Source organism: Strigops habroptila, chromosome 1 (assembly GCF_004027225.2).
Source record: "Strigops habroptila isolate Jane chromosome 1, bStrHab1.2.pri, whole genome shotgun sequence".
Taxonomy (NCBI): Eukaryota; Metazoa; Chordata; class Aves; order Psittaciformes; family Psittacidae; genus Strigops; species Strigops habroptila.
The window spans coordinates 78,515,356-78,538,277 of record NC_044277.2 but is presented as its reverse complement, the minus strand read 5'-3'; the positions used below and the strand labels follow the sequence as shown (position 1 = coordinate 78,538,277).

At 38.2% G+C, this 22,922-nt stretch overlaps 1 protein-coding gene across 5 annotated transcripts in view; it reads left to right on the top strand.

The window, feature by feature from the left end:
- CDH12 (cadherin 12) overlaps nt 1-22,922 on the top strand; it is a 228,098-nt gene that overhangs the window by 135,445 nt on the left and 69,731 nt on the right. For 4 of the 5 annotated variants that reach the window (XM_030504737.1, XM_030504743.1, XM_030504762.1 and 1 more), the window contains one exon: nt 22,707-22,826. In XM_030504737.1, the coding sequence (XP_030360597.1) occupies nt 22,707-22,826 (120 nt within the window). Of the gene's footprint in view, nt 1-18,488; nt 18,563-22,706; nt 22,827-22,922 lie in introns of those variants that run through there. The other variant, XM_030504772.1, reaches the window with a different exon arrangement.

Sequence of the window (22,922 nt, the reverse complement as noted above, 5' to 3'; positions counted from 1 at the left end):
CCTTGTGCTCTGTTGTCCTGAGCAGCTGCCTATTTTTTGCCCGAGAGAGTGTCTCTGTAAGGTGCTAATAGCTTCCTGTCAGCAGTCCCAAAGCTTCACCTCTGGGAAACGAATGGAAAAAATTGGGAATTAGATTTAGGTACATACTGAAAGGAGGGACAAAAGTCTTCCCAGCCTTTCTGCAGTCCTGGTATCTCTCACAGAGCTTCTTTTTTGTTTTGTTTTGTTTTTGTTTTGGTTTTGGTTTTGGTGTTTTGTTTTTTTTTTTAATTTTGGTTTTGGTTTAGTTTTGTTTGTTTGTTTGTTTTTGGGGTTTTTTTGGGTTTGGTTTTTTTTTTTCTTTTTTTTTCTTTTTTTCCATGTGGTAAAAATAGATGGATGTGTGTCATTAAATATACTCACATGAAGGTGTGATTTGGTAAGTCTTTCTATATGCCATATAATGGCATACCAGTAGCTTGCCAAAGATAAATCAATAGCTTTCTCTTCTATGCACCAAGCAAAGCAAAGCAACTGTGCCAATAATCAGTTGTACAGATAATTGCATGAGCTTTGGCTTTACCAAATCCTGAGCCCAGAGAATCTGTAATAAATTATCTAGAACAGAACCTTTTAGTTCATGTTTGGTGAAAAGGGGTTGCTTCCATACAAAGAACTTAATTCTGTCAAAAGGAAGAAATCTTTAAGTTGCTTGTTTTATTAACACACAATTAAATTAGCACTGTGCAAATATGGATGGAGTGGACTGTATTCGCAAAGGTGACTGTGTGCTTTACAGGATTTATGTCAAGCATTGTTTCCTTAGTGCTGTTGCCTCTGAGCAGTTGTATTTGTTATTTTTTAGCTTGGAAAAAAAACAAAAACCAATGGTGAACAGCCCTCTGTGGTTTAACAGATAGCAGTATAGTGTATTCAGTTCCTAGTTTGCATATGTAAGGGACCAGGGATTTTGAAATTTCATCATTTCATACTTCTGTTTTCAAACTAAGGCTTAGTTCTGATTAGAAGTGTTTTTCCAGCTAGCATATGACTTAAACAGTAATAATGAGAACACACCTGTAATTTTCAGTTCTTTCCTTTTACAAGCTTGCACATAAGGAATTCTGTTCTACTGTGACATAGCTTTCTTGCTTGCTATACAAAAAAAGGGATAATTTCATCTATTCCATAGCTTTTTAGACAGGAAGGCACAAATTTCTTAGGGGATGAGAGAACAAAAAGGATAAATTATTCCATACTTGTTTCAGTATTTACTTGTAATGATAGGAATACAAATACTCCTATTAGTGCATTGCAATGAGGAAGTGAAAGGGATGAAAAATGAGATTTCATTAGAATGATGTCATTCTAATGGCCACACATTGTCAAAGCCCAGTAAGAACATAAATTATATAAATAGTGTTGGGGGAAGAGATTAAATAAAATATAATTGCAGATATCTACCTGCAATGTTGTTGAAAAATGTATCACTGTGTCTCCTGCCCCAGATTGTCAGCAATGTCAGCATGGACTCCTAAGTCTGTGTGGTGTGCTATCAGAAGAATTCCTTGGTGGTTTGTGTCACAATCCCTGTAAACATCAATCATTAATCATAGCAAATAACAGCCACACAGATGAAAAGAAGGCAAAAATAGGTAACTTTAATGGCTTTATTTTGGTCTAAACCACACAATTTAATTTTACTTATTTAAGGGACTCTGAATAAAGAGTTGGTTGTCTTGACACAAGGGCACCAAAACATATCCCAAAGTTACAGAGTCTGGTTCAGAATACCATAATGACCATAAGTTTTAAGTCAAGCTATCTGACATCTTTCATTCCTTTCGCGTTGACAAAGGACTTTCTTCAAGGGTGCTCCTGCTTAACCTTTCTTGCACTACCAGTGTTCAATAATTAAATGCATTCCCCCAGTGAAAAGAGGAATAATGAATGCATAAGTCAGCCCTTGCATCATAGTCTAGGAGCAGCAACCAATCCATTGAAGGCAAATTTAAAAAAAATATATCCTTTGAACGCATTCATATTTACCACAATCTGAGATATGGAAAATAACCACAGTCAATAAGAACAAGCATGCTGGAGGTAGAAGTCAGATTCTGTCTAATTTTGGATTAGTGCCATAATACCTGTATCAATTTTTCAATAATGTTGTGGCTCCTGTCATTCTAGTTGGATTTCAGAAGACAAGAGTTGTTCTAGAAGTGTACTAATACAATCCATTGTAGCAACCAACACTGGGCTGAAAAAAAATCAGTCAGGTTCTGCAGATTTGGCTTGATCCCCATAAACCCAAGAACTAGCAAGACTTATCTTTCTTACTAGATTTGTTTTTTAGAATTTAAAATTTGAAGTGATTATATATTGTTCTTTTCTGACTAGGGATTCGTTAGCCTGAAAAAGCTGAGAAATTGTTACAGAATGCTTTTCTAGCAATTGCATGATTCACCGTATACCGTTGACACTGTGTAGTTTGCATATGAAGGCCTGTTACTACCACCATCAGTTAAAAAAACCCTAAACCCCAAACCCCCAAGAAGTTTGATATAGTGTAAAATCATGCACATTATAAATGTAACAAGGTTTAACTTTCTTAGTTCAGTAACAGAAGACATGCACACACAGATACATAATGTTCATGCCAAAAGCCCAATTTGTATGCATTTATACATGCAAAAGTAGAACATCTAAATCTGGAAACAAGTTCGGCTGCATTTGTCTGTAGAGAGGGTACTTAGGTTAAGGAGAACTCCATATAAAACCAAATAAACTGAGAACTGGTTATGAGAAAGTAAAAGCTAAGGTGTTCTGGGAATACATCAGGCAGAGAGCAGGCTTATAAAGGTGAAAGACCTGCCAAAGTCCATTAGCGTTGTCCTGAATAAAGTGCGAGAGTCTCCCAAGTTTAAATGGGAAAGTCATTTTGAGAAAGGAGGCAGTTCAGTTCCTCAGTGGACTCTGCTTAAAAGGCATTCCAGAGTCATGAAGCAACTGAAATCAAGCATTATATAAAGATGCTTATTTTTTGTCTCAGTATGCTGCCACACACTGATCAGGTATGAGAGAGGTGGGGTTGTTCAAGCCTGGAAAAGAGAAGGCTCAGGGAAGACCTTATAGCAGCCTTCCAAACAGGGCCTAAATGAGGCGTACAAAAAACTGGAGGGGGACCTGTAGGGCATGTAGGGCATGTAGGCATAGGACAAGGAGGAATGGCTTTAAACTGAAACAGGGGAGGTTTACATTAAATATAAGGAAGAATCATAGAATCACAGAAAGGTTAGGGTTGGAAAGGATCTTAACATCATCTAATTCCAATCCCCCTGCCACAGACAGGGATGCCTTACTCAGAAATTCTTCACTATAAAGGTGGTGAGACACTGGAACAGGCTGCTCAGAGAAGTTGTGGCTGCCCCCTCCGTGACAGTGTTCAAGGCCAGGTTGGATGGGGCTTTGAGGAACCTGGTCTAGTGGAAGGTGTCCCTGCCCGTGGCAGGGGGGTTGGAACTAGATGATCTATAAGGTCTCTTCCAACCCAAACCATTCCATGGTTCTATCAATCTACGTATACATTTATTGAATTAAGTAGAGGAACATTTGTTTTGAATCCACTCAGAGTGTGTACATACAGCAGCAGTGCATTTCTCCCTGTGCATGCAGTGTGAGGGGCAGCTTTGCTGTCAAGGCTGTTTGTGCTTATTAGCACATTTGTGCAGAAAGCATCATGTCCTGTATCTCAGAGGTTAGATCAGCACTATTATGCCTGTGTGGCTTTTAGCCCTGTGTTGGCCTGTAGCCATGTTAGGAGAGTTCCAGAATTAGCCCCAAACAATTTATTCTGTGTTTTCTGTTAAATCTGTTTTGTCTGTGCTTTACTGACATTCCTGGGCTGGGAACAGTAAGGACAGGCAGCCTGGGGCAGGTGGGTTGTGGGAGTCACTTCTGGAGAATGGAGGCAGATGAAGACCCCTCTCTGATAAATGCAACATTAAGGCTGAGGAAAGAAGTCATGTTCTTTCATTAAGCCAAGACCAAATAAAGGTGCAGGACCCTGTCCAGTGCTTTTCTGATGTATTTAAAAGAAGGATCAGGCAAAACTATGGATACTACTTGAAGTCACATTGATATATGGTATGAAGATGAAAATAGGTTAAAGTTTTTGCTAAAATGAGTATCTGGAGTTGTATGTGCTATTTCAGTCCTAAGGAGCTGATAATGAAACATTAGATGTAAAAAGATTCTTCTCTGATAAGTATAATTAATTTGAAGTGATTATTTGAAGTAAATCAGAATAAGCCTGCTATTTTTGTTTTATTATTACTTAATCCAGCTTGAGCTTGTGTCAAATCTAAGATCAAATTTTTTAAAAATCAGAAATATATTGGCCAATGATAAGACATTCTGAGCAATTATGGAAGACAAACTCAATTAGTCATATTGATCGAAAAAGTAGGGGACTGAAGTACAAGGTTTTGCTTTTCTTTTTCCCATATTTTAACTTGATTGCATGCAGGTTTTACATCAGAACATGAGGGGTTTTTTCCTCAGTAAAAACAAAGGTAGGAAATCATGAGCAAATTATGGCAGCAGATAACTCTGCTACTAGTAACATGCTGGGTCATCTCTGCCCATCTACTGTTGAGAAACATGCTATGACAACTTCAAGTTTTAAATAAAAGTCAGCATAGTTCATAAATGCATAGGGCGTAGAAAAATGGTGAAAAATCAGATATCAATTACTAAACAATATCTATGAGAAAGAATTTGAGAGCTTTCATAAACCAAATTCTGTATCCTACTAGGAGAATGGCACCATCTGGTGGATCCTCTCTTTGGAAAATTTCTGGTGGAAATTGCAATCATAATTTAGAGGCTCTAAAAATGAATATTTTGTAAGAAGTGGTAAAAATTACATAAGAGGAGAAAAAAGTTAATAGTAATTAACAACAGAGTTGTCAAAATTGTCCATTGTGGAAGCTTACAGTTTTTGCTGGTGCAACAAATGCCATGAGAATGTGTCTGCATGATACCTTGCTACTGCATGGTCGTCCATGAGAAGAAAGTTTGGGAGCCATTGCTTTCTGAAAATTAAGATGCCTATGATATTCATTATACTGTAGAGGAAAATATTCCAGAAGACTTTTCAAACAATGTGTCTTTATCCTAAATAAACAAATTATGTTCATAGCAATGTAAAAGAATAAGTACAGCCAAGCAGGATTTTCCTTTGTGTGACCACAACCAGCAACTGATGTGTGCTTATGAGTTTTCAGTGAAAACATACTTAGAGTTACTTAAGGACAGTAATTTGCTGCTGCAAAAATCAGTCACTGTTGGGAACCCCAATAGTCCCAAGCACGTAATAGAAACATATTGAAAGTGACAAAGGAAAATTAATTAGACATTGTTACATAATGGTTAAAGAGTGCACTCCCTCATTCAATGCAGCCTTCACACACCTGCAGAATTTTAAGAAGACGAGACCATATTCTGCATTGTAGTTAGCTGCAGTAACAAAGAAATGAATAAACCTGTTTTCTCCACAGTTTTTCTATAAATTTCTCCTCAATTATCTCCCATTCACATAAACTATTATTAATCAATTTATTATTTTTTGTTTACTTTCAATGATTAAAAAAACATAGAGGCCCATAAAGAAGGTGAAAATATTAAATTAAACCCCAAACAATTAGAAGTGGTTTGAAACTGCTTAGATTTCTTATTAAAATTCCATATTTTTAGCTAGTTGTAGCATACATTTTTTGCCAGCCTCCTGATATGAAGTGTGTTTTACAATGAGGTCAGGAAAAAAGTAGTTGTGGAGCAATGTCAATTATTTGATATGGAATACATTTCCAGAAAATATGATCTCAATTTATTTGTCCCATAATTGATTAAAAAGATGGAAATATGTCAAAAGTAGTTATTTCAAATATCGCTATAAAATTAGAAAGAAGATGAAAACAAAAGTAGGCTGGTTAGAGTCAAAGGATGAAAAGTGACTGAGGAGCTGAATGTCAGCTTCTTCCAGAAACATCGTTTTCTGGGAAGGAGACGGACTATAAAAGAGTGGGGTTTTTTTCTGTGGAGAGAAATCTAAAGAAAGCTGGACCTGCTTCAGGGACATTTTATCAAGCCATGTATTTGCAAGGTTTGAGAGTGGAAGTCCCAGAGGAGAAGAAGGAAGGTGGAAAAGCAAGATGGTTGCAGAACAGGCACGGTAGGGCACATGGCAGGAGAAATGACGTGGTAAGTGAATATAGTAAGTAAACATTGGAGAGTGCAGATTAGATTGGTTGAATTTGGAGCAGAAACCCACTTTGCTTTGTGTGGCTCACCAGTTGGAGTCCATGGGAATGGGAATATGACAGACAAAGATTTAGGCATCTGAAAATTGTGACATGGTTTAGTGTGTGGTGCCCCTGCCCATGGCAGGGGGGTTGGAACTAGGTGGTCTTAAGGTCCTTTCCAACCCTAACTATTCTATGATTCTACGATTCTTAGCAGCCAAGAAGACCTGCAATTAGTCTAGATAAAGTATCACTGTTCTCTAAAAAGGAGAGAATACTTTTAGCAGTTGGGTGGAAGACATTATTTTTGGTATGATTTTGGTATTGTTTTGGTATTGTTTGGGATTTGGCTTTTCTATTAGACAGTAACTTGTCCTATGACCAGAAGCCTTAATAATTTTGAGAGGAAAATTGAGAACTTACTGCTTTCAGATGCTGGAAGTTTTAGCACTACTTCCTGCAGCTGCAATGTGTACTTGCAAATGCACATGTTTCACTCTATCATCTGAGGAATTCCAGAGTTAAAAGGAGAGAAAAAAAAAAAAATTATTCTGCTGCAAGAATAAGGACTCTTCAACTGGACTACAGTACCAATCTATGTATATTAAGAATGATCTCATTTGCCATAGGTCTCTAATAGTTGATAAAACAAGAATGAATGGTAAAAGCAACTGCTGTCTTATGCCTGAGGCTTATTACCAATTTTATCACTCTAATTTGGATCTTATTTCAGGGTTCAGTTAAGTTGACAAACGTGATTGTGGCTCTTGGGGAAGAAAATTATGTAAAAAAATGTTTAGATTTAGGACATAAATAATAACTTGAACGTCTTTTTTTCTTTTTTTTTTTTTTTTTTTTTTGTCTCCTCTAGCAGGCCAGATCCACTTACAGGCTGAGGTACATTTCTAAAAACTTTTGATAGTATTCTGAGTCAGGTTCAACTGAATTTAGTAAAAGAACCCTGACTACCATGTTTTGAAAGCGCAAAAAATCTTCAAGTTGAACTCAGAAGTCAGAGAAGTGATACCTGTAAAAAGAAAACACACTTAAAATCTTAAATCTTTTAGAATCTAAACAGATTTTTTTAAAAAAAAAGATGTTCAGTGTTTAAAGTTGCTTCTCAAAGGCATATCACTTTGCAAAAGGGACCAAAATATTTTGAAATAGATTTTCTTCTATGCATTAATAATGAGATGTATGTGTGACAGATGACAGAATGTTTTATATTTTAAGAGTTGCCACAAAGTTCAATCATGCATTTTGGATACAGAATGCATTGCCTGCATAGTCAGTTATTTGAAGAAAAGAATATTAGCAGAATCATTCAAGCTATGTTTGGAGTCAATATTTCCACCAGAAAGGCTGCTCAGAATCAATCGATAGCTCACAAAATCCACTTTAAAAATTTTAATTATAATCCTGTTTCTCTGGAATATCAACATGACAAGATACATCTTGTTTTATCTAGGGCAATAGAGCTAGCTGGATTTCAAATTTCAAAACAGCGGGGATTTCTAAATGTATGTTCTTTTGCTGTCCTAGGTAACGAGAACTTTGTTGCTAATATTTGGAAGACCAGAGTCTCACCCTTCCCAAACAGGGCTTTACAGTGTGAAGCACCAAATAACATGAGCCAAAACATTCCTAATTAGGAAAAAGATAAGGAGCATGATTACATTTTTCCAGAAGATACACTCTTTGACTAGATATGAGAACAGTGTTGTTTGCCAGTCATGGCTAAGAGACAGAGTTTTGAGAATGGATCTCTGTGCTTTAGATTTACCTCTGACATAAAGGGAAGAGCGGCACATACATGAATACAGCCTTGTCTGTAAATTGGAGAGACATCAATTTGATAGATGGACCACTCAGTGGGTAAAGAACTGGCTTGATGGCAAAGAGTTGTGGTAAATGGCTTGATGTCCAGTTGGAAATCTGTAACGAGTGGTGTCCCTCAGGGATCGGTGTTGGGACCGATCCTGTTCAACATCTTTGTCAGTGACATGGACAGTGGGATTGAGTGCGCCCTCAGCAAGTTTGCTGACGACACTAAGCTGTGTGGTTTGGTTGATACACTGGAGGGAAGGGATGCCATCCAGAGGCACCTTGACACACTTGTGAGGTGGGCCGATGCCAACCTTATGAAGTTTAACCAAGCCAAGTGTAAGGTCCTACATCTGGGTCGGGGCAATCCCAGGCACTGCTACAGGCTGGGCAGAGAAGAGATTCAGAGCAGCCCTGCAGAAAAGGACTTGGGGGTGTTGGTTGACGAGAAGCTTAACATGAGCCGGCAGTGTGCACTTGCAGCCCAGAAAGCCAACTGTATCCTGGGCTGCATCAAAAGAAGCGTGACCAGCAGGTCAAAGCAGGTGATCCTGCCCCTCTACTCTGCTCTCGTGAGACCTCACTTGGAGTACTGCGTACAGTTCTGGTGTCCTCAGCATAAGAAGGACATGGAGCTGTTGGAGCGAGTCCAGAGGAGGGCCATGAGGATGATAAAAGGGCTGGAGCACCTCCCATATGAAGACAGGCTGAGAGAGTTGGGGCTGTTCAGCCTGGAGAAGAGAAGGCTGCCTCAGACCTCACAGCAGCCTTCCAGTATCTCAAGGGGGTCTACAAGGATGCTGGGGAGGGACTCTTCCTTAGGGACTGTAGTGGTAGGACAAGGGGTAATGGGTTCAAACTTAAACAGGGGAAGTTTAGATTAGATATAAGGAAGAAGTTCTTTACAGTGAGGGTGGTGAAGCACTGAAATGGGTTGCCCAGGGAAGTTGTGGATGCTCCGTCCCTGGCGGTGTTCAAGGCCAGGTTGGACAGAGCCTTGGGCGACATGGTTTAGTGCGAGGTGTCCCTGCCCATGGCAGGGGGGTTGGAACTAGATGATCTTAAGGTCCTTTCCAACCCTTACTATTCTATGATTCTATGATTCTATAATATCATCTAGAATAACCCCAGGACCACTGTCTAACTTGTCACCAGATCTGGCATAATTCCAGTTTAAAGTTTTGCAGCCACAACCCACGCAGTAAATAACACAGATTATCCCATAAGTATTCAGGCATTTATTTTTATATACAGGATGAATTAAGGTTTAGTTGATAAACAAATGCTCCCTGCATTTTGGCATGGGCAGGTACATTAACTTCTAGCGTTGCGATTGAAATCCTGAGTGCCTGAAGTTCAGTAGTGGAACTTCAGCACTAACAGTTAGGACACATTGATGAAAACAATACTAATTTTAAAACTGAGTAATCTTAGAGTAATAGTCTTCTGTAAGCAGAGGAGGAGGAGGTTTTGTCCCATACTTCAAATCTCCGTCCTCCCCATATCCTCCATTGTGTGTCTTACTTGCCACAGTAGTAGTTTATTCTGAAATCACAACACTGACTTCAATCTCTCTTAAGAGATTAAAACTGGGTTGCAAAGGATAAGAGTGTTACTAAAGGCTTTTTGGTTTTTGTGAAGAGTTCATTTACTTGAAAGTTCTGTTCCAGATATCTTGAAACTCTTTGACAGTTAGCTGATTGCACACACACAAATGTTCTAGGAAAGGTTTTAATGTAATAGTCCAATTTATGTAGAAGATCCACCTTTCTGTTGCTCTGCTTGCAGTGGTCTTATTCTAGTTATTGTAGGTAAAAGGCTGTCTTCCAGGCTCACTTGTTAATGTTGTTCCATGTTGCTAAAAACACTTAGATTTTCATTGATCAGGAGTGCTCCTCCAGAAGAAACTGAGAAGGAGCAAATAAAAGAAAGAGTGACATTTCATGAGAGTCAGGAATCTGTCTTAGAAAAAAAGGCAGTTAAACTTGTGAATAATTAAATAAATGACATGTTAAAATTTATAAGCAGTCACACATATGAATTTTTCCAGAAAGGTGAGCAGTGCAAATTTGAACTTCCTCAGGCCAAAAAGGCAGCTGATTTGAGAACTCCCACAACATATGTGTCTCTTCCACTCATCATGCCATCCTAGAAACAAAGGCTCTCTTGCTTTTGCCTGCTTACCATGCTCAAAACTTAAATATTTTGCATGTATTGGAATGCTTTAAATTAATTTAAAATCATGTTTTTGCTGAGGTTTTTTTATTTGTTCCATAAGCCACACTTTCTCTTTCGGTTTTTAACAAGGCAAACAAGTAGAAAAAAAATCAGGTATTTGCATAGCCATAAGTTACAAGATGCCTTCTAAAATATCATGAAGTGTTGTCCCAAGTAAGCAATATTTTGTAATTCTGTCAGCTCTTGAGATTGTCATTTGACTGCTTCTTGACTGTAGTCCTTAGTTCTTTCAAAGATATGACTTCAAGGAATTTGAAGAATGCCGTATACTGCTTTGTGTGTCTTAGATTGGGATAGTCTGGTGTTCTGCCCGGTGCTATATTTCCTAATTATGCATATTATTATGTCATGACCAGTGACATATAGAAGACATCTCTATTATCCCCACATTATGGAGCACCAAAAATCAACATTCATTAAACTGTCTTAGAACAACATGCACCTGTTAAGTGTGGAAGCTTGTTTTTCCAATTTGTCATGGAGAATCTAAGAAACAGTGAAATACTTTGTTGATCTGCAGTCTGGTACAGAAGTAGGAACAGACAAGATCTCCCTGTTCCAATTTTCTACTTAGGTCACAGTCTTTCCTGATGCTTAGTAAGGCAGAAAAGAGTGAAAAACATGTTTCTGTAACCTTTTGGCAGAGAACATCCTCCTGGTTAAGGCTGGGAAGTGCATTCCTTCGGTAAAACACTGACATTTTCTTTGGCTCATTGAGTTTTTCTTAAGCAAAGTGGTTTTAAGTCCCTAGTCTGGCAGCACACAGTCCAGAAATTTGCCTGCTGTGAAGGACACTTGAGGTTTTGTTTAATAATACTGTGTTGTCAAAGCATTATACTGATCCAAATTATGAAGTGAATACAAAATTTGATTTACTGTTCAGATCAATAACAAATCAGACTGGTACACTAGAGGGTTGTAATATGATTTTAGAAAAAAAAAAGAAAAAGAATGAAGACACTTGAAAAGAAGGGAGTTGTCACACTAACATATTTGAGACAGGAGAGTCATGCTTACGGCTGGTTTCAAGTGGGTCTGTTTAAAACTTCTTCCATATGTTTAATATGACCTTTTGGTTTGAATTTCTTCTCCCTCCTAATCACTAAAATATTCTCTTTTCAGTGCTATTAAATTGGCTAAATATGTATCACAGTGTTACCATAACATTTTCTATCTTCAGTTGAAACCTTATAGATTTTTGCTAACGAAGTTGCAACTGTTCTTTATGTGAAATAATAATGATACTTATGTATTGTTATGGTATATCTAAAAGCTCCAAAAAAGATTGGAAAACTATTACTCCTGATGCTGTACAAAGAGTAAAGGCTACGTATGTCGTGCTAGACAGTAGCATGATGCAATAGAAATAGATCTGTGTGATGAAGCAGTGAGTGCTGAGAAATTGACATCCAGAATATATCTACTCTCATGGTTTCAAATAAAGTCTCATCTGACCACTTGGACTGAACACCTGCCTATTAACAGCTGCATTCGATCAAGGGCACACCTACAGTATATCTTCCAGTTTAGCTTCACCCCAAAATAGTCCAGTTTGCACATGTACCAGAGCATAGGAAGTAGAGACAATTGAAAGATTTGCTTCAAAAGTGTACCCCTTAACCAAACTAAAGTGTTCAACACAGAGGCACTTCTATCTTAGCCACAAAAGCAAGGACATAGTAATATTCCAAGGGGAGGGATATCTTTTATACAGTGCATGGAATCAGAAAGCTAGGGTTAGAAGGGATCTCAAATTCACTTAATGCATTTCCATGGGGATCAACCACATACATGTCATACCTAACGAATGACTAATCTGTTCTCAAGAGCTTCCAAAGATACTGACACTTCAATCCCTCTATTAAAATAATAAAAGAAAATTAATTGTGTGCTTACCATTAGCATTTAGGTCTCTGAAGTCTGACCATCTTAACCTGAATGCCTGCACTATTTCCTGTTGCCAGCTGTTTGTTCTATGTCTCTCTCAGGAGTTTCTGCTGCAAGGATGATTCAGCTGCCTGTGCAAAGTCCACTAAACTGCCGTGAATTATTAAGGAAATCTGAAGGTCGCCACATTTTGTACCATTATAAGTGGCTGGATCATTCTTACAACAGGGGTGGGATTTCTGAGAGGGAACAGAAAGCCCAGCTGAGGAGAAGAGTCACCACAATCAGCCGTGTGCAAGCTGTCTCCATTCATCCATGAAAACCCTCTGTCTCCCTTGCTGTATGTTCAGTTCATTACTCCTTACCCTGTTCCTGTGGAAAGGGAAATTAATTCTTAGCTTTGTTTTAGGAAGGCCCAACTATTGTGGTAAAAGGTAAGAGATATTTGGAGAGGATATGATGGCCTGTGTTTCAGGGTTTAAATCAATCACTGCTAGGAGTCAGACTAGGGCCATGTTATCCTGACTGTTCTCAAATGATGGAGTTCTTCTGGCTTTTTTTTCTGAAATACCATTTGTGATGGACGATGAGCCTGAGGTCACTTGGTGTAAGAAAGCCTCTTTTACCATTTTTCTTATTCTTGAGAATGACTTTGCCCAAGGGGAACCTTTTTCAGGCCTAGGGACATCCCTGCTGTACCAAGTTCTGAAGCCCTTATAGTCAGAACCCTGTCATAGGTATCTGGGGTTACTGTTTCCTACTACTGCTGAAGGTTAGTGTAGTTGGATGTTGATGTAGGAAGCTGTGTAGAATAGTATAGTAATTATGAATTAAGGCACTGAATGGATCAGATGACATTTTAAATTTTAGTGCAAATATACAGAGTTGAATTATGTGGATTCTTCAGTGCTTTGATCTTGAAGTAGCAGGAAAGTCTTCAAAGCAATATTCTGATTGAATAATTAAAGGAAAATCATCATCTTTCACAGAGTAGCACATTGCATACTAGATTGTGTAGAAGTCGCTGTTGTGTTCTGAGGTTATTTTTGCATTTTATTATGTCTCTGCCTAATCCAAGTTTGCCCTCAGAAGATTTGTAGATTTTAAGTAGGAGAAAAGATGTAAAGGTAATACAAAAAAACATGAAGGAAGAAGTGTTCATGAAGACTGCTCTGCATCCTTCTTGAGGGATTTAGCCACAACTGTTTCAGTAGGTAGGAAGAGATTTGATGCAGAAAAAAAACACTTTAAAAGTGCTCAGCTGTCAACTTTTCCATATCTCTTCCTTGAAATGTCACCAGATTAGTATGAAATTTGGTTACTGAAATTTGGTTACTAATATTTGATCCCAAGTGCATTATTCTATTAAAATATAATTGGCCAAAAAATCTTGATAAACTTCTTTCTGTCATTCAAAACTAAAATGATTTTTTCACCAAATTCTGGCATAAGAATGAACTTTACTTAGGTAAAGATGCCTGGATGAACATAGAATTAAATTATTTCTAACCAGGTCCAGCATCTGGTAAAAATAAATGAAACAAACCAGCCTCCATATACCACCCAAACATCTACTGAGAATCAAAACAAAGTTCTTTTAACTGAAATTCAGTATGAATGACATTTATTTCACACTAATTTTTCTTTCTATTTCCTCTGTAAAGCTCAAGTTTTCTTATTACTACATTCTGAATAAATCATTTGGCATTTGAAGAACTGATGTGTGAAGCTGCAGCTCATGAAAACTTCAAAGAGTAAAACAATGAACAATGGAAGTGCACTAAGACATTCTTTCTCTTGAATTCTTCGTGTGATGTCCACCATTTTTGGCACTTTTTTTTTGGGGGGGGGAGGTGGGGTGGAGAATGTGTTGGAATTTCAAGAGCTTTGGCACACCTTAAGAACCTCCAGGAACTCTTACACGAGAAAAGTGAATTTATTCCCTGGATTGCTTAAAAATGCTTCTTTCTTTGGTACTCTTTCATCTGGCACTAGAAGGACGGTATGTTGTTGAAAGACATGTAGCTGATATTACCAAGTGCTGTACAGCTAAATATCATGACAAGCATCAAGTTGCATTAGCATTCAAAAGCTAGGAATCAATTCCAGTATATCATTTTCCTCATTCAAATTGAGTTTAATATTTAGCCTTTTCTTTGAACATTTGCATCTGAAAAAATATTTTGATCACACTGAGACCACTTTATAGATTAATAAATAAATAGCAGCTCCGTGTGCTATTATTCTGGGCTTGGCTTTTTTCCTTAAACCCATTAGATTTCAGTATATCAGGTATGGCTAACATCTATCGTTTCACAATTCCATTGAAGAAAATATTTACTCCCCAGGGCACATATAATTTCATGCAGTGTTTTTGGCAAAGTTCTCTGATTCAGACATAGCATTTGATATCAGAAGGGTTCTTCTAATGCAACTTACACCACCTCCCTGCAAAACAAACTGAACGACAAAAGCATGCTTTTATCAGCACAGAGACATCTACAGTAGGGTTACTGCCACTATAACTGTTGTGAATAGAGGGTGTACTGGTTACTTTTATCTCCCACATCCTAGCCATGACGGGTATACTGGCAAAATCAAGTCCCTGTTGAGTCATGGCCTGAAAAGTTGGTATCAAGTTGGTAAGAGGAAAACATATTGGTCATTTTGGTAAGAGGAAAACAATCCAGACTTGAAAACAGAAAGGAAAAATCACTCTCAAGAGGTGTATTTCTCAAATGAATGGCTATTAAGCTTAGCATTTGCTAATTGGTTATTGTGCTGCCCTCCTTGTGCATTATTTCCAGCTGTTGCTTTACCAGGCTACCCGTTCATGTGTGTATTTGGTATAGACTATTAGCTGCTATTTCAAGCTCCTCGTTTTCTTCAGAAGTGCAACCTTTGTAAACACTATCACAGCCTTGGGATTATGTAAGCAGCTGGCTGTCTTTATAAATAAATAAATAGCCTAAATTAATAAAAATAAATAAATTAAATAAATATTCAATTCTAAAAGAGTCATTATTAGCTTAGCCAGATTGTGTGCCCTTAGTGGCTTAACTCTGGCTGACCCCAACAGATGAGGGTAGAAAAAAAAGGGGAAAGAAAATAATTGCTTTGCTGATTTCCAAGCTAAATAATTATCTTAAAAACCCACAGCTGTAGGCTTCCCCTCTTTACTCTCATCATCCATCAGGGAGACAGGGATGGTCAGGAGAAAGGGACCTATTAATTTGGAGAAAGACTTTGAGAGACAAAAACATTGTGGGCAATAAAATGAGCTGACTCTTTCTAAAATCCTAGTTCTACTTTATGGCATAAGGAAGAAGAAACAAATAAATCTTTCTCCTTCGCAATGCTTTGTCTTCCAATTTTCCAGGGGGAAGAAAATCAACACTGAAAGCACTGTATTCCAGATGAAATCAGAGTGTGTAGTTCAGCTTAACAAAGCCAGCTTCCATAGTCCCTGGGTTGTTGCCACTGTAAATCAAATGTTACTCTAGAAATACTAGAAATATGTTTGATTATGCACAAAATGCTAAAACTTGCAACAGCTGCTTTTAGCTATGAGTGCAGCAAAAGTATTAGCAAAAAGCTGCCATTTTTCATCAATTACAACAGGGAATGGCAGTATTGCTTTTGTGGACATGGCTGCTTCTGGCAGCTGAGAGAAAAATATATATGTTCAGTGTAATGTCTGGAATGCAAAACAGGAGAAAAGTGTACTTCCTTGATTGTAGCTAGTATTCAAGATGTTGGTGGAGCCAGCAAGCTTGTGTTATTATCAGGGCTGCACAGCCGTGAATACATAAAGTGGAAACTGGCTTTTCCAAATAAAATATGCCTTCCCTACATTACTTTTGTGGGAGTCAGCTTCAGGAGTATATCTTCAGAACATATTATAGGTAATTTCTTCTATAAAAGATAAGCCCCAAAAGGGCAATGTCAGCATCTCTTTACAGACTCACATGTTCCTCCAGTATTGGAGCTTTACTAAAACTGGTCGTGGCAGGTCAGGGGAATATTTATTGAGATGGGGGAATCTCCTGATCTGAATTGCAATATAGTGCTGCAGTGAGTCATAAATTCACTTTTCCCCCTTTTTTTTTTTCCCCTCAAAAAGCAAACCAACAAAAAACTACCCCAAAACAACATCAAAACAATTAAAAACAAACAAAAAAAAACGAACAAAAAGCAAAACAAAAAAAAAAAAAATAAAAAAACCCCAACAAACAAACAAAAAAAACCCACAAAAAACCCCAACAAACCCAAATGCAAGACTAAGGTAGGTATTGATTAGGTTTTTACTTGAATTCTAAAAAGAGGATTGACATTGTTTGGGTTGCCAAAGTGCTGTTCTTGGAACTGTTTATGAAGAATATTGTGCCAAGTAGTGAGTTTTTATACCAGCAGCTATGCCCCTCTTTCCTCCTGCCTATATAAAAAATAATTGCGCAATAGTCTAATGACCTTTGAAGGTCCCTTCCAACCTGAACTATTCTGTGATTCTATGGTTTCTCTCAAAACTACTAGGCACCAACAACTCCCAGCAAAGCAACAAAACCAGAAAATCATACCTGTGGTAGGCTTGTGTACAGCAAGATGATGACAATTCTTTTAACTCTACAAGAAAACTGCGTTGGGGGTGGAAACAGAAGGAAAAGAATAAGAAAGCTTATGACAGAATATCTGCTATTCGATCTTACTCACCATGAGTAGATGCAACTACCTTGATAGTCCATTATAAAAGTAAATTCTATACATATTCACATACAATGTCCCATATGGAAAAAAAGGTGAACAAGACAAAAGCTGAAATCACAGTTCTGGACTTCAAAAGAAGCGACTTGAGTTTTTTCAGGAATCTTCTTGGCTGGATCCTATAGGAGCATCCTAAGAGACTGTGGGATCTCTGTCATTGGAGATATTAACAATTTGTCTGGACAAGGGCCTGAGCAACCTGCTCTGACTGAACCTCTGATCTACACAGCGTGGAGAGTGGCTCCAGCCAGACCCTGAGGAACACTTACAACATAATGAAGTCCTGCTCTCACTTCAGTGTCTCTTCTCTTCTCAATTACCCCCAAACTTTACTGCTCCCATCAGGCCCTTTCTTGCCTCTTCAAAGCCTCAAAGCAGGTCCCCCTCAGAAGACCTTCTGGAAGTCAAATCCTTATTTCATAAACATTCTCATTATGGTATAAACTCAGGCTTCCTATAGTTCCCTCCAGTCATTGTAATATAAACCGTGAGACTTTTTTAGTGCTATTTAGTCAGTTTAGCCAATGAGTTAGAGATCTTGGGCCCCATTCTATTTGCAATTACTACTGGATTGCCTTTGGACTTCAGGCAGAGTAAAATTCAGGCCAGTATGCTGTGATTAAAACAACTATTTACAATATGTTAGTCTTCAATATTGTCTCTATTCATTTAAAATATATAATCTTCATTAAAATTCCATACCATTTCCTTGAGCTGTGTGAATGGTTTATCATTACTTTTCTTTCTAAACCATAAAAAACTGCTAAAGTACATAATTCCATTCTTCTGCATTTTATAATGCCTTACGTCAAATATTTGTTGATTGCACATCAGAAATTAAAAATACAAGTCTTTTTAAATACTATCATATAAGGTATTTCCAAACAAAAAATCAGGAATTTTTTGTTCATTTGATTACCTCATGTAGTAATGTAGGCACATGTTTTAATTAACATGTCATGAGCTATAGTAAATGTGATCCTCCATCACTACCTTTGTGCATTAAAGATTTATAGCTGTAGAACCCTGTATTATTGCCTGGGAAAAAGAATTAGATTTTAGAGCCTACTTTTAAAAATATATTGGTTTTATGCTTGGCAATAAAATAGGAAGCTTGTTAGATACAATGAACAATGCTTGAAAATATTGAAAGGATGAGAAACCAATTTCATAAAACCTTTTTAGAACATTAGGTATGTATTTAAGTTAGTAAAAAACTGGAGGCACATTAATATATGCCTGACCTCTTATAAAAATATAAGCTTTACATTTTATCCAGTAGTTGTAAAAGATCTGACAGATGAATTAATACAGTTGAAACTGCTGTCACTGTGAAATGGATTATTTTTCATATTCAGTGCGTGCTATTTATCAGGCTAAAATTACTTTGAATGTCTGCCTTAATAAAACTTATTTTATAAATCAACATTTCTTCCTTCTTTTCTGTAATAAGGTTGAATTACCTGGAGCGTGTACCTGGAGCATATACCTGAGTGGCCAACTGACACTATAGAATATTTGACAGCACCAAACTCAAAACCTCAATGTTTTGAGGCCACTAAGAATCGGTATGTGCAGGGATCGTCAGGCTTCCTTCATATTTCATTGTCACATTTTCCTGTGAGAACATAGCCATAGGTATGGATCCAGCTGTGGTGTTTCACATATCTGCCTCTGCATCACTGGTACAAGCAGACTAGTGCTACCAGGTTGCCTGTGCCCAGCCCATGGCTGCAAAGTGATCTGCAGGTGCCTGGCTTGAATGTAGATGGCTACATGGTAGAAGTCTAATAATAGGAGACATGAACTCCATCATAAGTATCATCATGAAAGCACTAATTCTAGCTCACACTCTTTCATCAAAGCTTTGTTTTGGTAAAAAATTTCTTCTGCTGGTGATACAGCAGGAGCTGCTAGCTAGTTACAGCAGTTTTGGAAAGAAGGGGAGCTGGTCACTGCTCTGTGAAAATGACACAGACTGCTTTTAAGCTGCTGTTGCTATGGGGTTAAGAGAAAAATGATGGAATACGGAATGAGCTCCAAAATCCATTCCCAGCCACAGAAACTTTGCTTTGAATATGCAAAATGAGATAAATATGTTTACTGCTATATCTGTTGCTTCAGTCTCCTGAGACACGATATGGATTAAATTTATGAAGAATTACCAACTTTAGTTATTAAAAATACGCCCAATAACACATTCAGTACGTTACATGATAGCTTAAATATATGTGAATAATTACATCACAACAAGAAAAATTAAGGTTGCTTGAATATCTGAGTTTGGCATTTCTTACCTAAACCTGTTTGAACTTAAGAGAAGCTCATGAATATACTGTCAGTAGTTCTCAGTTTGTGTTAATTTAGTATACTTCATAAATTTTCTCTTGTTCTGAAGTGTTGCCAATCCATGCATTCAGTCATAAATCATAGAATCATGGACTGGTTTGGGCTGGAAGGGACCTTAAAGGGATCATGTAGTTCCAGCCCTGCCGCTATAGGCCAGGTTGCTCAAAGTGCCATCCAGCCTGGCCTTGAATGCTTCCAGGGATGGGTCAGTCACGACTTCTCTGGGCAGCCTGTTCCAGTGCATCACTACCATCACAGTAAAGAATTTTTTCATTACAGTTAAGCTAAATTGATCCTCTTCTAGTTTAAAGCCATTCCCTACATGCCCCTGTAAAAAGTCCCTCTTTGTACTCCTTGTAGGTCCCCTTTAGCTACAGGCTATGTATACCCCATAGCTACTGCTATGAGGTATCCCCAGAGCCTTCTCTGCTCCAGGCTGAACAGCTCCAACTCTGTCAGCCTGTCTGCACAGGAGAGGGGCTCCAGCTCTCTGATCATCTGTGTGGCCGTACTCTGATCTCACTCCAGCAGGTCCATTAATACTTAGAAGACAAACTATAATCAGCTCCCTTAAGTAGCAACCGAGCAACCAGTTGTCTGACTAGGAGTCCTAGTCCAAGGGGATACTTGGGAATATTTGACAGCACCACCTTTTTCTTTTTTTTTTTTTTTTTTGGCAAAAGTGCAGGTAATTGTCTTAAACCAGTCCTGAAGTAGCATACTTGTCAGCCAGAGCACTCAGTCACACAGTTCCAGTTCAGACCTCAGCACCTGGCAATCTGATGCTTTGCTCTAGCACTTCAGAAGGCAGCAAAACTCACCAGCCTAAGGTCAGAACAGTGGAATACTGAAAGATTTTGCAAGGAGAAAAGAGGCAGCAAATATGTTAAAATGTAGCATTTATTTTCATTGGAAAAAGCAGAATGATTTTTTTTTTAAAAAGACTGAATTTTTCTCAAAAAAAAAAGAGATCTTGCTTTTTCTTCCACAACACTAAGGGCCCAAAGGTATCATGCACAGTGAATGTACACTTTTTTAAGGGAAGAGAGGAAAAAATTTCATAGAATCATAGAATCATAGAATCATAGAATAGTAAGGGTTGGAAAGGACCTTAAGATCATCTAGTTCCAACCCCCCTGCCATGGGCAGGGACACCTCGCACTAAACCGTGTCGCCCAAGGCTCTGTCCAACCTGGCCTTGAACACCACCAGGGATGGAGCATTCAACAACCTCCCTGGGCAACCCATTCCAGTGCTTCACCACCCTCACAGTAAAGAGCTTCTTCCGTATATCTGATCTAAACTTCCCCTGTTTAAGTTTGAAGCCACTACCCCTTGTCCTACCACTACAGTCCCTAAGGAAGAGTCCCTCCCCAGCATCCTTGTAGACCCCCTTGAGATACTGGAAGGCTGCTATGAGGTCTGACGCAGCCTTTTCTTCTCCAGGCTGAACAGCCCCAACTCTCTCAACCTGTCTTCATACGGGAGGTGCTCCAGCCCCCTTATTTGAAAGATACAATTTCCTCCTTTATCTTGGTCACTGGAGTAGGACTAAAGTATTGCTGAATATCCCTGAATTTCTGGAGCAGAAAATGGGGCCAAAAGTGGGAGATCCTATTACAAATATATTCCTTATGAACAGGGACAGATAAAAGCCATGAAATGCTCTACAGGTATTAGATAGCTTCTGTCTATCACTCCAGTATGAAAACGTATTCCTCCACCTGGGCTTGCCTAAGCTGTTTAATGTATAGTCAGTTATGGTTATGTGTTCTGTAAAGAAAAGCACTAGTGTTTGAGTAGGCACTGCTTCCAGTACTGTTACACTGAACCTGGACTTTGGTCTTTTCTAACGCGTACCATTCTTCACCCTTCACATCCAGAAAGTCAAGAAAGTAACCTCTTAGGCTTTTAGTTAACTGAATGCATCTCAGTGGTTTATTTTAATTCATTTATTCATTGCTAATTTTTAGTTTCCTTAGAAGTTTATTTTAATGAAACTTGCCCTCAGCTTAAAAACGTTATCATTTTATTGACTTTAAAAAGTTATTGTTAGTCAAATTACACTTATATTTCTGTGTCTTCTTCAGGAGATAGAAAGAATATCTCTTGAAGATTGGGGGGCAGTGGGAGGGGGTGAGGAGGGACTGAAAAAAAAAAAAATCTTCCGAACAGCTATGTTTGCATCAGTTACTTTCCTGTCTAAGTCATAGGACCTTCACATGGAGCATGTCTAAATGAGGCACTCCCAGAAATAAACTTCGGCAAGTCCATTAAGGTTAATTTTAGATTGTGAACATCCTTTGAAACTTGCCAGTTTTCATTACATAAAAGTAGGAGCCTTGAAGTGCTTGTGGTATTGTTCTATCCACAGCTATTCTTGAAAAAGTGTCAGATGACCTCCAAATGCAGAACATTTCTTAAAACAAAAACAGTGGTGATAACCCTCCTCCCTGTGTAGCTTCTCATGTAGGTCATGCAAATTCCAACATTCATTTGCCGGAAAGTCATAGGAAGCTTAATTCTTCAAAGCTGATGGGAAAGCCTATATACGTGGCTGTTTGTTTCGCTGAAGACTATAGTTTGAGCACAATTTTCATTAAGGGGCAGTGGGTAAATGCAGGTAAGTTGCTTAGCAACCAGTAAGAGGGACAAGACATTTCTGCAAGACTATTGCCATTTACAGTTTTCTGTCTTCATGTGCATTTATTTTGCTCTGTTGGTCCCCTTTAAGTCAGAATATAAAGCAAACTGCACTAGGTCTGGTCCATAACCATGGCTGAAAATAGAGTGTCAAGGGGAGGTTCTTCCTCCACAGTACTTCTGTTTCCTACTGAGCTGTATTGGAAAGGCAAGAAGACTCAAGTCTGCAATGGGAATGTGAATTCCACCTTTAGCAGACTGCAGTATAGTTTCTTAAGGTACTTAGAGATTGGTCTGCTGGCAGATTCAGAAGTTGCTTGACCAAAAACTTGTTTTAAATGCAACCCACATATTTTATCTTTGCAGTTATCTACTTTTTCACAAAACTGGGGGGTATACTTCTTTTTCAAATTCCAGTATTTTGCTTCCCCAGAGCTCACTCTATATGTTGGGTAAAAGTTTTTGTAAATAATGCATACATCATAAAATGTTTATAATATCTTCTGATGGTGGGCTGCTTCCCCTTTCCTTCCCATTACCCATTGGCTGTTACCTAGATGGTTGCTAGCATGGAGGTGAAGAATCAACTGGTTTATTCTCACCTTGTTTCCAGTGGAACAAGAATTGCGACAGAATCCACTAGCAACAGGACTGATGTGTCTGAAATATCCCTGGTCACTGCTCCATACTGAAAATGTGATTACCTGTGTTTCTTTGCAGGAGCATATGTGCTTCAAGTAAAGGCGACAGATGCTGATGATCCCACTTATGGAAACAGTGCTAGAGTGGTTTACAGCATTCTTCAGGGGCAACCATATTTCTCAATTGATCCAAAGACAGGTAAATAGTTAATCAGCAACAGTGGAAAATTTAAACTTTTGATTTTGATTCATGTGGGCAGTATCAATAAATTAATATGTAATGCTCTGATATAGC